We start from the raw sequence: 16,477 nt of genomic DNA, 5'->3' as shown, positions 1-16,477 counted from the left end.
GAGTTGGGAGGTCATGTTGCAGCTGTACAGGACATTGGTTAGGTCACTGTTGGAATATTGCGTGCAATTCTGGTCTCCTTCCTATCAGAAAGATGTTGTGAAACTTGAAAGGGTTCAGAAAAGATTTACAAGCATGTTGCCAGGGTTGGAGGATTTGAGCTATAGGGAGAGGCTGAACAGGCTGGGGCTGTTTTCCCTGGAGTGTCGGAGGCTGAGGGGTGACCTTACAGAGGGGCATGGATAGGATAAATGGACAAAGTCTTTTCCCTGGGATGGAGGAGTCCAGAACTAGAGGGCATAGGCTTAGGGTGAGAGGGGAAAGATATAAAAGAGACCTAAGGGGCAACTTTTTCATGCAGAGCATGGTTTGGGTATGTAGTGAGCTGCCAAAGGAAGTGGTGGAGGCTGATACAATTGTAACATTTAAGAGGCATTTGGATGGGTATATGAATAGGAAGGGTTTGGAGGGATATGGGCCGGGTGCTGGCAGATGGGACTAGATTGGGTTGGGATATCTGGCGACATGGACGGGTTGGACCGAAGGGTCTGTTTCCATGCTGTACATCTCTATAACTCTAAGTAATGCTAAACTTGTATTGACACTTGTTAGACCTCAAATGGAGTATTGTTTACCATTTCGTATCAGTCACCACTCTAGGGAAAAATGTGAACACATCAGAGAGAGATTTACATGAATAATTCCAGCAAGAAAAAAATTCATCTGTGAGGATAGATTTGAGAAATTGAACCTAATCTCCTTGGAGAGAAGATGGCTAAGAGGAGATCTGAAAGAAGTTTTCAAAATGACGAGAGGGCTGAATAGGGTAGATAGGAAGAAACTGTTCCACTTTCACATGCAAAAAGATCAAGAATGAAATGGCACAGATTTAAAGTGATATGCAGAAGAAGCAAATGTGATATGAGGTAAAAACCTTGTCACACAATGAGTGGTTTGGGTCTGGTGTGCACTGCTTGGATGTTTGGTGGAGGCTGGTTTAATTGTGGCATTCAAGAAGCCACTGGGTGAATATTTAAATAGAAGCAACATGCAAAGGCATGGGGAAAAGATAGAAGAATTACATTCAGTTTCGATGCTTATTTGGAGAGCTGGTTCTCACACAATGGGCCATATGGTCTCCTTCTGTGATGTAATACTTCTGTGAAGTCATTCAATGTTGGCCAGTTAAAGGGGCCCATTTTTAGCATGGGGGGTTTATTTTAACATAATTTGACATCTGATGTGACCTGCTGGGTGCCAATTTGGAGCAGCCCCTCCCACTTACTGTTCACCTCTCCCCCACTTGTCTTCTGCCAACATTGTCTGTTATCAACTCTCCCGTCTGTTCAGTTAGTGACATCTTCAATTCTGCAACTCACGGCTGCTCTTCTCATAGGCCTAGAAGGGTCAAGGAGCTGGAGAGCTGTCAAGTCTTAATGTCAGATAATGGAATATACACTGGCAGAAGTCAACTGAAGAGTCACCATACTTCTATATTTTTACATTTAGTTTATTTTGAAAGCTATTTCATATGTGAATATAGGAATTTTGTAATGTATGGTATTTTAACTTAAAGGGTAGGATGTTTTACTGCGATTAGGGATAGGCAACAAATGCTAGTTGGTGATGCCTAAACCCTGTCAACAAATTTTTTAGGAAGGTTTTATTTTTCAGATGAGAATGGTCCCACAGTCTTAACTATGGTTTTTTTATATTGTTAATGGGAAAATCTGATCCCCATGTCACTGTTTCTCGAAAATGAAATTTTAAATTAAATACAAATACAACATTAAACAAGGATTTAGTATGCAGCAACATTGGCAAAACCTTTGTAAGACTCCAAAATGAAGAAAATCATGTTCTTCATGAAACAGTGCAGGAGCCCAAGTGCTGACAGGAATTTCACTCTTTTAGTATGGTTCAGTTTGATAGATATGACAGCAAAGATGATTAGATTTGTCAAAATTTAATTGTAATGGGATAGTAACACAATTTCTTTTGTTTCAGAATTTGTATTCTGTATTATAGCAGTGGAAATTTGAATATCTGGATTTTCTCTCATACTTTTTGCCTTTTTAGCACAGGATATGGTGAATGTTTACTTGATGAACCTGTGACAAGAACATACTCACTTCCGCATCAGCTCCCTGGTCAGATTTATAATGTTGACAAACAATGTGAATTGATTTTTGGATCTGGTTCTCAGGTGTGTCCCTATATGGTAAGTACAATAAGCATATCTGACAATGAGATAGACATAGTATACAATAATTATTGTTCTGAAAGTTGATCAATCATACCTAAAGTATTCATTTCCAAACCACTGGTAAGTTGCACTACTACACATCACATCATAATCGAGAAAAAGAAACACAATTTCAAATTGAAATAAATGTGTACTTTCATTGAATTTGTTTTATTCATTTTGTTGCATTCATCTGTTTGTCAGGTAGCTGATATAATAATGGGGTGGATTTTCAACTTTTCACCTCTTATAAAATTGTAATGGTGGATTCAGATAGAATAATAAGCAAATGATTGATTCCCAATTCCTGCTTAGCAAATTTAAAATCTACCCCAATTTTTAATGTTTGATGAAACTCACCTCAGCAAATAAGTTGTGTGGAAAACAGTTCTGTTGTATTACAGAGAGAACAATGCCATTGTGCATTAAATAATACACACTGTAAATAGGTATGACACTACTTTTTAGTACTGGGAAAATAAAGATTTTGACAATATCAGATTTTCAAAGCATTTTCTTTTACTCTGTAGACACAATGCAGACGTCTTTGGTGTACAAGCACTGAAGGAGTTCAGAGGGGCTGTAGGACTCAACATATGCCATGGGCAGATGGGACAGAATGTGAACTCGGAAAGGTAATTGCTTCTTAATTTTAAAAATGTATAAGCTAAGTAGAAATATCAGCAATATCGGTTTCATGCAAACTATAAAATTAAATGACTATTGTTTTACAAATATATGTGACATGTCGTAACATTCACAATTTTTTGCTGTTATAAAAAGAAGTTTCTTTGGTCACACGCATGTTTGGATCCAAGCCAGTATTAAAGAAGCACAGAAAAGAATATCAAAGTATTAAATATTGTCTCCTTGCCTTTAAAATTGACACTGTTTAACTTTCAGATGGGTATATCTCCTCCTGTGACTGATAGAAACATAAAGTAGTAACAGACTTAAAGCAATTTTAATGACATGCTTGCAGTACACTTTTCCATTCATTATCTCGGTTGTACATAATTATTACTTTCCTAACCATAACTTCCTTTTAAACTTCATTTTAGTCTATTTTTGTGTTAAGTACTTAAGTTTTTGAAGTAGCATGGTGTCTTTTCGTTATGAAATTGGGATATTAAAGAGTGTCTCTTCCACAGAGTAAATTTTGAGAAATCCGTTTTGATTTTTCAGATTATTTTCGTTATCTTGCTTATACTCTGGGTAAGGTTACAGATGGAGAAAAATTTCAAGGATGCATTACACTTTTAAGCTGTTCAGCCGAATCTAAATAACTATCCATGTCCTGCATCCCACATCTGGTATTCTCATTGGACCATGTTCACTTCCTTTCCTTCTATTGTTGACATCAATTATATTTGCATTGCTGCCATAAGTGAGAGAGTAAACCCTGGGGAGGTGGGGGAGAGAGGAAATTTTGTGCGTATCTAGGTTAAAAAAATCCAAAGATATAATTGTCAAAAATTCAAATGGACATTGTTTTTCTCTGAACCTTTTCCAATGATATGCGTTTCTAAGTCATAAAGCCCAATGCATATTCACCAAAGATTGAATGCAATTGTGGTCCAGCATTTTAAAAATATTGCGTCGAGGTCATATAAACAAGAGTGGGATATGTGCCATTGCCTCCCAGAAACATATTTAATGTGTTGATTAATGCTGAGAGAAAATAAAGTGGATAAACATTTATTTGAAATGGGATTGAGGACTGCAGGGTAATTAAAGACAAACATGACAGAATGCCCCACTGAATATGATAGCTCCTCTTTTCTAAGATAATTGGAAATATGTTTATAAGTCATGGATAAATAATCAAAGTACAAGGATAAGTAAATATCCTAAAGTTTCAACCATTCACTTTTGGGATCAGATTAGAAATTTTGCAGGTTGTTCCTTACAATGTTAGATTGGTGGATTAGTGCCTGTGACAGATTGTACATCATCGACAAAGAGCCAAGTCACCCTCTCTTGTTCAATATGTGCTTTTATTCTTATGTTAGAAAGCTTCATTAAGAAGATTACCAAACTATATTCACTGTAGTCAATGCTAAAGAAATGATATAAAACTATAGGTCATATCAAATTCAAATTAGGATTGCTAAATGAGCCCAATTATTAAATTGGAAGACAAGATAATATTCAACACAGTTGGAATCTGAAGGTTCCAGGGCACTAGCTGGCTGAACGGACCATGTTTTTATGTTTTTAAGGTTAAAAGGTTCGAGAATGATGTGTTACTTAAACACAGTGATAACCTTCAATAGCTTTAACATGCAAAGCATCAAATCCAAAACCAATCCTGTCTGTAGAGGATACTTCAATACACTTCACAAAGTAGGGAGAAATGAACACTGATATTCTATTTAATATTGCTGTATAAACTTTACTGCTGTTGATAGCATTGAAGATTATGTAGCTCAGTCCTGACTGAGCCTGTAAGTTTCCTGCTGTTTACAACTCAGTACTATATTATACATTGAATTTGTGCATAGAAATTGAAAACAATTTTCAGAGAAAAATTTATTTGTGTAATGTTGCTTCATTGATACCAGTGGTCAGTTGTCTGTGGCACAGCCTGCCCATTGGAAATTAGAGTAAGTCTCCATATCACTTTCTCATACCACTGGTAGATTGAAATTTATTTCCCTGTTGGCCTTAACATGTTACATTGTTTCAAGTATTCATGTATAAAAATATCATCTCGGATTTGCAGTGTTTGTCTCATGATGAACAGTGCACAGAATAGAATAAAACCACAGAATGGAAGCAAAACAAAGACAAAAATTGTTGGAGAAACTCAGCAGGTCTGGCAACATCTATGGAGAGAAAACAGAGTTAACATTTCAAGCCCAGTGACTCTTTTTCAGAAAGGTTCTGATGAGGGTCACTGGACTCAAAACATTAATATGTTTCTTTCTCCACGACTGCTGCCAGACCTGCTGATTTTCTCCAGCAATTTCTGCTTTTGTTTAAAATTTCCAGCATCCACTATACTTTGTTTTATGACAGAATGGAAGGACTGTGTCATGATTCATTAAAGATTTCTGATTAACTTAAATAAATAGAATTACCACATGCACAACCATGTCACTGAAGAAAGGTAACGATTTCTACTTTGTTCACTACTCTGATATGTGATCTGGATAAAATTAACATGTACAAATCAACAAATGCATCGCAGCTCTGAGCTATAACATGTTAAAGCAACGAGGCTTGGTTAACCTTGCCATCCTTCTGATTGCAAGCTTCAATGCTGGCAATGAAGACAATTATTTTAATGTCAACAATCTCATGGAATTCAGAGCACATTCAGAGTAAATATCAACAGCAGTAAAGTTTAGATAGGAATATCAGCTGGAATATCAAAATTCACATCAAATTTAAAGGAAATTAGTCATGTGACTCAACACTGCCACGGTTGTAAAATATGAAAGTTATGTGGAGAATGTACCCATTAACCCCTGCATGAAAGCATTATATCTATGATGCAAAATCAGCACATGGCCTGTGAAGAATTATTGCAAAATCTTCCATTTTACCAGAAAACTTCACGATTATTAATTCTAAGCATTGCAGGGTGGTAATGTTTCCTGTGCATGATTTTAAAACAGTGGTAATGTCAACCGAAATTTAATGTATAATATGCGAACTTATAATTTTCCGATTACTTTAAGTTCTGAGGTGTTTCAGGAAAATAAAGTAGCTTATTGATATTAATTTATAGCATAATTAAAACTGTGTACAGCTTGTAAAAACTTCCAGCCAGCCAAACTTTGTAAAAAAAAGCATCCTTTGTGGGAATCTCAGGTCCACGTCAACTGGTATGCAGAATTACTGCTGAGTTTCTCAGATCCAGTATACTAATTGCCTTCAATTCACTACTTTTAGGCCAAATTGTCACATCTGACTTTTCATATTAAACCATAGGAAAGTTGGCACTGAGGTGTGTGTGTGTGCATGTGAAACATAAATAACAATGACAGATTAGAATCAGTTTGTCAATATAAAACAGCACTAAGAATAAAAATTACATCAAACAGTAATTTTAAGAATCACCCAGGTCCTCACAAATCTTGAAATCATGAATCAAATTATTGGTGATCAGAATATCTGCATATACTTTACACAGGACTGTATTACAGGGAGGTAAATGAAGTTTCTTTATTGAAATAGCATTCTGTACTATGACTGGATAAATAAAACTCTGTTACGATCCCTGAAAACTGACAATTTGTAAAATGATATTTGAGTTTCAGTCATTGACTAGAAGTATCACACAACAAATTTCAAGTTTTAATACTTCTAATGTAACAAGCAAATCGAAAGTGATTCTGTTTCAACAGAATGCAGTTAGCAATCTTTTCTTTAAACTATAGAAAAAATTTAACCATTAAAGCTTAAACTGAAATTTCTCCACAATTGTTATAGTTTATTCAGACTCTAAAGTAGCCCCTTTGTTCTCCAAGAATCAGTCTGAAGCTATTCTCCACACTCTGTGGCTTTTTATCTTTTTGCTTCCCAGACAGTTACATCTATTCCTTGAACTAACTTTCACTGCAATGATTACCCTGGGAAATCATACCTCTCTGCAAAAGTAGGCAAATAGTTCATTTCTGTTTAAATCTTCATGTTTTTGGGCTATTCAATCTGAATGTGAGTTTTCATCCGCCTCCTATGTGATGGATAATAAAGTCAACATTTTCTGCACTCCTGATGTGGGACTGGATACCTCTACCTCTGTTTCAGTCATCCTGACTTATTTCTGTAAGATTCGGTCTTAGCTAAAGAAAACTGCAGCCAGATGTCACAACAGTTTGCTATTGACTTTTCCTTCTTGAAACAAAACAGGCAGTTTAAAGTATAACCTAACATTCTCAACAGCTCATTGAGAAACTTGGAGACTAACAGTTTTTTGACAGTCATCACAAATACCCTTGCTATTGTCTGCATATGTGATTGTATTACAACATCTTCCCAGTAAAACAATTTGCACTTTCTTCAATCTTTACCAACCATGTTGGTTAGAATTCAGAACAGGTCACATGATCTGCTTCATTCTATTATTTTACTCTTCAAATCAGAAAATAAAATCCCAGACCGAACAGCCTTATAAAATTTGTGTGTGTAATAACTCCAGAAACTTGAGGTTATGACTTCTAGAGTAGGGCCCTATCACAGTAGTGATAAAATATGCACTATCAATTTTCAACTTAAATCTTTTGATTTTACTACCAAGAGCTGAAAATGATTTTACGCATGAAAATGATTTTAGGAGAAAGAGAAAACACTGATTTAAGATGGCCACGGTGGTCAGCTGACCAGATCAGTCAAGCTCATGAAATCAGTCCGAGCTAAAATTAACATTTTATCAAAATATAGTGAAACTTAGTCAGGTATGAAGAACCTCACTTCTCCTCTTTTTGATTTATACCTTTCTGGGAGTTTCACATGTTTCATTGCTTGCAGATTGTCCAGTTTGAAAAACTAAAGACACCAGACATGGGAATGCAGAAGTGAACTGCCTTTCAGGCAAACAACCTTTGAGCAGGACAGAGAAAATAAAGTGGATACCTCACAACAAGTTTTCAAAGTGTCTCTTTCTCTCTGTCTGTCTCTGTCACTGTCTGTCTGAATCTCTAACACATACACACAACACAAACTCTCTTGCTCTTTCTTCCTCTCTGCCCTTCTTAAGCTTTATGCCTGTGTGTATTTTTGAATTGTGATATTATGCTTGATTACATTTTTCAAGCATAGCAGGTAATAAAACTTCTCACTCTTTTTCATTCAAGAAAACCTTGTATTGGCGTTTTAATTTCACTTAGTGAATGACATTTTAATTGAAGCATTAAAAAGCTGTGTGCTGTAAAGAATTAATAAGACTTGTTGCAAACATGTTAGCAAGTTCCAAAGAGGGGAGCAAATTCACCCGTCCTCACCTGAGCATTGTGAAAGTTCTTTTTTAATTGTATTTTTGAATTTGGAGTTAAATAGAAAAATAACTGTTTTAAAAACCAAAGTTTGTGGAAAAGATTTCTACATTTTTTCAAAGCTGAAAATGTGTTGCTGGAAAAGCACAGCTGGTCAGGCAGCATCCAAGGAACAGGAGAATCGACGTTTTAGGCATAAGCCCTTCTTCAGGACCGAAGCTTATGCCCGAAACGTTAATTCTCCTGTTCCTTGGATGCTGCCTGACCTGCTGTGCTTTTCCAGCAACACATTTTCAGCTCTGATCTCCAGCATCTGCAGTCCTCACTTTCTCCTCGTACATTTTGTCAAAGGCAAGTTACCTGGCAGTCATTGAAAGTGCTGTTTACACTGTCGTTTATTCATTAGTTGGGGAGATTACTACAGGGCAGCTGGACCCAAGGGGTCTCTATGAAGGGAGATACTGATGATAATGAGTAACTGATTGATTGGTTTGTAGAGTGGTGACCAGGTATGCATGCCAAAAGCCTTCTACCTGCCAACAACAAAAGTGATTTGCTGTGGTGTAGCTGAATAGCTTGTGGGTAAGAATGTTTGAGAGAGAAGCAGTTGAACATCCAGAAAGGAACTGAAGTAAAAATTACCTTGAGCTGACCCTCAGCAGTTGCTGTAAGCTGTGGATTTTAACCAATGAGTCAGAGACAGTCACTCTGTGCCTCTTGAAAGCAAGTAAAAGACCATAAGGTATAGGAGCAGAAATTAGACCATTCGGCCCATCAAGTCTACTCCACCATTCAATTATGGCCGATAGGTTTCTCAACCTTGTTCTCCAATAAACTCAGATCCCCTTGATACTCAAGAATCTCAGTCTTAAATGTACTCAATGACCTGGCCTCCACAGCCATCCGTGGCAATGAATTCCATAGATTCACCACTCTATGGCTTAAAACGTTCCTTCTTATCTCTGTTCTGAAAGATCTTCCCTTTACTCTGAGGCTGTGCCGTCAGGTCCTAGTCTCTCCTACCAGTGGAAACATCTTACCAACATCTACTCTGTCCAGGCTATTCAGTATTTTGTATGTTTCAATTAGATCCCCCGTCATACTTCTAAACTCAATTGATTATAAACCCAAAGTCCTCAAACGCTCCTCATATGTTAAGCTTTTTATTCCTGGGACCATTCTTGTGAACCTCTTTTGAACACGCTGCAGGGCCAGTACATCCTTCCTGAGATATGGGGCCCAAAATTGCACACAATACTCCAAATGTGGTCTGCCCAGAGCCTTGTTGAGCCTCAGATGTACATCCCTACTTTTATATTCAAGTCCTCTCAAAGTAAATGCCATCATTGCATTTGCCTTCCTAACTACTGACTCAACCTGCAAGTTTACCTTGAGAGAATCCTGGACTGGAACTAACAAGTCTCTTTGCACTTCAGATTTCTGAATTTTGTCCCCATTTAGAAAATAATCCATGCCTCTATTCTTCCTATTAAATTGCATGACCTCACACTTTCCCACGTTGTACTCCAATGGCCACTTCTTTGTCCACTCTCCTAACCTGTCCAAATCCTTACACATCCTCTTCGCCTGTCCCCCTACCTATTTTTGTATCATATGCAAACTTAGCCAGAATGTCCTCAGTTCCTTCATCCAGATTGTTGATGTATGAAGTGAAAAGTTGTGGTCCTAACACTGAGCCTTCGGGAACACCACTTGTCACCAGCTGCCTGGCAAAAGGACATGGCGAAGGAAGGTCTTGAGCTTCACCTCTACTTTCCAGCCCAGAAGCAGCAAGGCTTGAGAAGCCAGAAGGACCATCTCAATAAATCTTGTGAACAGAGACAATTGAATTAATCTTCTAGTATTTACCTCTGTCCTAACACTTATACCTTTTTTTGTGTCTGCCTGTATGTTTGTGTCGAGGAGTTTCATAAGGAATATAAGAATTTTAATAAAGTTATATGTCAATAATTCCTAATTATTTATCTGTACCTAGAATCTGTGTATTGGCAGTAAATAGTTGTTGTTGTTTAGTACAGGAACCTTGTCAACCTGGGTCGAAAAAGAGAAGTAAATTGGGGACTTTTGAGCACCAGATGTTTCTATGTCATTACAGCAAGCAATTAGGTTGACAACTGGAATATTGGCCTTAATTGCAATGGGATTGAAGTGTAGGAATAAAGATGTCTTGAGAGAGAAAATCATCAGAGATTGTTTCTGCTGAATGTGGAATCTGAAATGCTGCAGGGCACAGTCTCAGAATGAGAGGCTGATCAGTTTGGAATGAGATGAGAAGAAAACACTTTACTCAGAGATTTTCAAATCTTTGGATTTCTCTACTGCATGTTTGTAGGTGTTCCATTGTTTTATACATTTAAGGCTGGAGTACAGAGATGTTTGGTGTCACAGCAAATTAAAGGATATGGAGAGCAGGATGGAAAATGAAGTTGATGCCCAAGTTCAGCCATGATGTTATTGAATGCTGAATAGGTCAGGCAGGCCATTTGGTCTATATTTCTGCTACATTTTTTATGTCCTAGCATGTGCAAGTGATGCGGCTGTACAAGACCTTGGTTAGGTCACTGTTAGAATATTTCATGCAATTCTGGTCTCCTTCCTAACGGAAAGATGTTGTGAAACTTGAAAGGGTTCAGAAAAGATTTCCAAGGTTGTTGCCAGGGTTGGAAGATTTGAGGTATAGGGAGAGGCTGAACAGGCTGGGGCTGTTTTCCCTGGAGCGTCGGAGGCTGAGGGGTGACCTTACAGAGGTTTACAAAATTATGAGGGGCATGGATATGATAAATAGACAAAGTCTTTTCCCTGGGATTGGAGAGTCCAGAACTAGAGGGCAGAGGCTTAGGGTGAGAGGGGAAAGATATAAAAGAGACCTAAGAGGCAACTTTTTCACAGAGGGTGGTACGTGTATGGAATGAGTTGCCAGAGGATGTGGTGGAGGCTGGTACAATTGCAACATTTAAGAGGCATTTGGATGGGTATATGAATAGGAAGGGTTTGGAGGGATACGGGCTGGGTGCTGGCAGGTGGGACAAGATTGGGTTGTGATATCTGGTCGGCGTGGACAGGTTGGACCGAAGGGTCTTTTTCCATGCTGTACATCTCTATGACTCCATGAATCACAATAAAAGCCCAATTGAAATGTTGTCCAATCACAGAACCACGTATAATGATTGGATATTTGTGTTCTCGGTTTTGCAAGTATGGGCTGGTTGAGCATGGTCAGACATAGCCTGCTGCAGACTGTCAAGGGGCAAGTTGTTTAATATGTTTTGACGGGACAGTGCTCTGTCATACTAGCTTCTGTCTTTATTGTTTTTTTCTAAGAATATTTGCTGGGTGTAAACATGAGAAGTATTTATAGTAGGAAATTGAGGATTTACCCTTTGAACCACAGCGGCACTGAGCATTCCCAGGCTCGAGATGGCATCACTTGCTAGAGACCAATCCACATTCTGTGTTGTTTAATAATGTGGTAACTCCCATGAGAGAAGAGCACCCTCTAGTGTAGCAAAGTGATATTTCAATTTCTTGCTGTGGCTATAATCTTTCATGGGTTGGTTAACATTTTGGTCAGTTTGTGCTTTGTGAGTGTGAATCCAAGAGGAATTAATTTAGGACATTTCCTGAATTCATGCAAACATGAAACTGTCATTCAGGGAAAAAGAAAGCTGGGCCATCTAACATTACTGAACAAATGTGATTCCCCAGGGATCCTAATTCACCGAGAGAATTGTAATCTCCTGAAAGACATGAAAAATCAGATAATATCTAGTCATTTATTGGTAGTTTGTCAGGGGGCTTACTTTTCAAAATTCCTCTCATTCCATTTAAAGACTGAACTGAGAGACATTCATCCGAACATTCTGGACCAAGTTTCCAAGTCTTCAAATTGCCAAGGTAAACTGGTCCAATAAAATGTGTAGTCTCCTTCCTTCCCATTGCCTTGACTTGCAAATAATTGGGTTCTATGTTCTCCAAAGAGTAAGTACTTTGCAATGTTATCCATACAATTTGTTTGATAATGGATGGTAGGCTGCTTACCTTTGAACAAATCTGCCACACTACAGTTAATAATGTTAAAATTTATTTAAAATTCCCACTCTTTGGGCTTTATCCTTTATTGGGATCCTCGACTTTTCTAAAAGAATTTAATTATGTTATGTCTTTAGGATATATTCATAAAATTAAGTCATTTTACCAGGTTAATTGTTAAGGCTTATTATCAAGATTAGGCCAGGTCAAAGAAGGACATTACTGACTCCAGAAAAACGATCTATGTGTACGTAAAGTTTAAAAGGATGAAAATAATTAAAGAAAATTACAAGGACTGTTCTGAAAGTCTTTATGAAAAAAAAGTTTGAAAAATTCTCTCTAATGGGATGTGGGCCTTGCTGGTAATTTATAACCAGTCTTAATTCGAAGAGAGCAGTTAAGAGATAACTATAAATATTTGTGGGCGGCACGGTGGCACAGTGGTTAGCACTGCTGCCTCACAGCGTCAGAGACCCGGGTTCAATTCCCGCCTCAGGCGACTGACTGTGTGGAGTTTGCACGTTCTCCCCGTGTCTGCGTGGGTTTCCTCCGGGTGCTCCGGTTTCCTCCCACCATCTAAAGATGTGCAGGGTCAGGTGAATTGGCCATACTAAATTGCCTGTAGTGTTAGGTAAGGGGTAAATGTAGGGGTATGGGTGGGTTTCGCTTCGGCGGGTCGGTGTGGACCTGTTGGGCCGAAGGGCCTGTTTCCACACTGTAATCTAATCTAATCTGTAATCTATACTTGTCAGAGTCTGGAGTCACATGTAGGCCAGGCCAGGTAAGGACAGTAGATTTCCTTCACTATGGAACATGCGACCACACTGGTTACCACAGGTGGATTTTTACATAAATATTTAAATTAAGCCAGCTGTCTCTTCTAGATTGTTATTGAATTCAAATTTCACCAGTTGCGATGGTGAGATTCAAATCCGTGTCCCCAGAACGTTGGTCTGGGGAACTAGTCCAGTGATATTACCACTCTACCACTGCCTCATCTAAATTGTAACCCATTTTTCAGCTTTTAGCAGTACTGAAGAGACAGAGGATTTAGAAATGATAGGCATTTAAAAAGTGTTTAGTGCAAGGTGGATAGCATCTGATTGATTCTGTCACTTGCTATGCCATTCCTGTGTTATGTTACAACAATAGTTGAATTTATAGCAAATGCTGAAACTTTACATTTCTTCACCAAATCTGCCAGGTGGCTAAAAAGTCTTAAAATATGTTTGGTGCTATCTTCACAGAGCACAATCTAACAAACTTAATTTCACTGAGAGACATGACATCCCGAGAATGGGATATTCCCATGTACCATCCAGCAGAGTGTTTCATCAGGCCTGCTGTTGTTATATATTTTGATAGTTTAGGCCTCATACTGTACCATTCATTTGTGAAAGCAAAATTAGTTACGAGTGTGTAAAGAAGTAGGTCAACTGATTGTCATTCCATTATCTTTGCAGCAGCTCACATCAGAGTTACCCCTTCCCCAACCATCTATGGTAATAATGGTGTTCAAAGGAGTATTAAGCTTTTTATAGAAGGCACGCATGACTTCAAATTGCAAAAGTAGAAATTTTTTGATCTTTTCTTGCCAACTCTCATTTCTTGGCAAAATTAGATGTCCAATTTTATTCCATACGATAAGTCAGTATCAATGTAATATTGACTTTGAAAGGAAGGTGTTGAAGGCCTCAGATGGTTATTTCTGCATCATTAGTCTGAACTCCTGGCCTTTTCTTGATTTGATCATTCAGCTTCCATCCTTAATGACAACATTGCTGGAAGTGTGTTTCTCACTCCTAATGATTGTTGAATTTATTCCTTCCTGGGTCTCAGCTCCTTCAGCCTCAGACTAATGCCCCAGATACAAAGGTGCACGCAGGGACAGTGCCTTCTATAAATTATTCCCATTGATCCTTATATATTGTTCATGGGCAACAAGGTCTGTGAAATATTGCATTTTAAAGTTAACCTATTTTTCACCATTGATATTTTGTTGAGAAAATGTATGTAAGTTAAAAGTATAAGCCTATTATTCCATTATCCCAAACTTGTTTTTAAATGATTTAATGTATAATTAAGTTTCTACGCCTAGACTGATATATTCATTATTGGAGTGAATTTGGACTCTTTGTAACAGCTTGCAATTTGAAACAATATTAAATCTATTTTATAACTGAAGCAAATAATTTATCAGTTTTCTGTCATCAGACACCCTTCCTTCCCTTTGACGAATAGTGGGGAAGTGATAAGGATCAGCAGACTGATTCATTTTGTATTTCCCAGCCAATCTTAAAACGTTGAATGGTTGCTTTTTCCTTGTGAATATATTACTCAATCACGTTTTTCTAAGGAACAAAGCAAATTGTTGTGTGCAGCGAAGTTGAGCTATATTGATTCAGAGATAAATATAACCTCTTTTTAAAATTTAATGTCTTCAGATTATACTACTGAGGTTATTTCTCTGAAACAGATTTTATGATTTTGCAGCTTCCCAAAGACAGAATTTAATATCTCTTCAATAATTGTCTTTACAGCATTGCAAACATGGTGTTTGCATTGTAAAGGATCCTGCCGAAACCTCTGTGGTAGACGGAAGTTGGGGACCTTGGAGTCCATTTGGGTCCTGCTCTAGAAGCTGTGGAGGTGGCATTAAAAATGCAGTTAGAGAGTGCAACAAACCAGAGTAAGCAAACTACTTCAACATTTAGAGTGCAATGAATACTTAATCAAACTTTGTAGGGGAATACATGCCTTTCATCTGTCAGTATGTTAAAATTTGTATTCATGATATGTCGTATTTTTTTGAATGGCAGTCTTTCACTGCACAGAAATTTCATATTGTAATTTATTTGTTACATTATGGAAATGGAAAAATTATTGTTTTTGACTGTAGGCCTAGAAATGGAGGAAAGTACTGCATTGGTCGAAGAATGAAATTTCGATCATGCAACACTGAACAATGTCCAAAGCAAGAGAGAGACTTCAGAGGAGAACAGTGTGCACAGTTTGACGGAAGACATTTCAATATTAATGGCTTACCTCCAAATGTCCGTTGGGTTCCTAAATACAGTGGAAGTGAGTATTTCCATTAATACAGGGAATGGTACGTTTTACATTTTAAGCAATGAAGGATGATTTATATCCATGAATCCCAATCTTTTTTTCAGTTTTGATGAAAGACCGTTGCAAGTTATTCTGCAGAGTAGCTGGAACTACAGTCTACTATCAGCTCAGGGACAGAGTTATTGATGGCACACTTTGTGGGCCAGAAACTAATGACGTTTGTGTACAAGGACTTTGCCGGGTACAAAAATTTTTTTGAAGACTTTTATGTAAATTTTTGAAATTTCAAAGATATTTTTGTAGCGTTACAGAACTAATGCTGTTTTTTTTCCCCACAGCAAGCTGGATGTGATCATGTATTAAATTCAAAAGCACGAAGAGATAAATGCGGTGTATGTGGTGGTGATAATTCTTCATGTAAAACTTTAGCAGGCACCTTTAATACTGTTCACTATGGTAAGCTTTGTATTCATCTCATCATTATGAGACAAGTATTGTTGCTGAGGGCATTAAATTTATGTAAGGCTAATTAAAAAAAAAACTGAATCAGAATCTTTTTTATTCCCATACAAATTATATTTATTTAATAAATGAAGAAAGCTGATTGACTGACTGTGCTTTACTGCTGTCTGTTTGAAAGAATTCTTACTTCTGTAAGAAACAATAGAACAGAAAATATTGATGGCTGTGTTTAAAATGTGCCAGGAGTTATCGACCAATAAATAGGCAAAAGTTTGGCCATTAAGATTCACCTTTATTGATTGCATTTAAGAGTATAGTATAAAATGACACGAGATAGCAATAATTTATGAATTGCAGTATGTTTTGATTTATATATGTCTTCAATAAGTGGATGCTGTGACTGTTAGTAAATATATGCTCAACAGCTTGATCAGATGTTTCATGGAACTAAGCTGGAGAAGAGATTTCTGGGTACCTTGCTGAGATATTTAAACCATTGACAACCATGGTTGTGTGCTGAAAGACTGGAGGGTGACTAATGTGGCTGTAAGGAAAAGCCAAGACCCTGACATCAGTGGTGGCTAATTTGTTGGAGGGGTTTCTGAAGGATAGGATTTACATACATTTGGAAAGGCAAAGAGTGATTGGGGTAATCAACACGGCTTTTTGCGTGAGGAATCATGTCTCACTAACTTTTTTGAAGAGGTGACA

At 37.6% G+C, this 16,477-nt stretch overlaps 1 protein-coding gene across 1 annotated transcript in view; it reads left to right on the top strand.

Moving 5' to 3' along the window:
- adamts9 (ADAM metallopeptidase with thrombospondin type 1 motif, 9) overlaps nt 1–16,477 on the top strand; it is a 256,778-nt gene that overhangs the window by 71,643 nt on the left and 168,658 nt on the right. Inside the window, exons 10-15 of the mRNA XM_043708280.1 lie at nt 2,078–2,219; nt 2,774–2,878; nt 14,776–14,924; nt 15,135–15,316; nt 15,409–15,545; nt 15,643–15,760. Coding sequence (XP_043564215.1) covers nt 2,078–2,219; nt 2,774–2,878; nt 14,776–14,924; nt 15,135–15,316; nt 15,409–15,545; nt 15,643–15,760 — 833 coding nt within the window. The remainder of the gene's footprint in view (nt 1–2,077; nt 2,220–2,773; nt 2,879–14,775; nt 14,925–15,134; nt 15,317–15,408; nt 15,546–15,642; nt 15,761–16,477) is intronic.

The sequence above is a fragment of the Chiloscyllium plagiosum genome, chromosome 18 (genome assembly GCF_004010195.1).
Source record: "Chiloscyllium plagiosum isolate BGI_BamShark_2017 chromosome 18, ASM401019v2, whole genome shotgun sequence".
Classification (NCBI taxonomy): domain Eukaryota; kingdom Metazoa; phylum Chordata; class Chondrichthyes; order Orectolobiformes; family Hemiscylliidae; genus Chiloscyllium; species Chiloscyllium plagiosum.
This window is presented reverse-complemented; position numbering and strand designations above follow the sequence as displayed.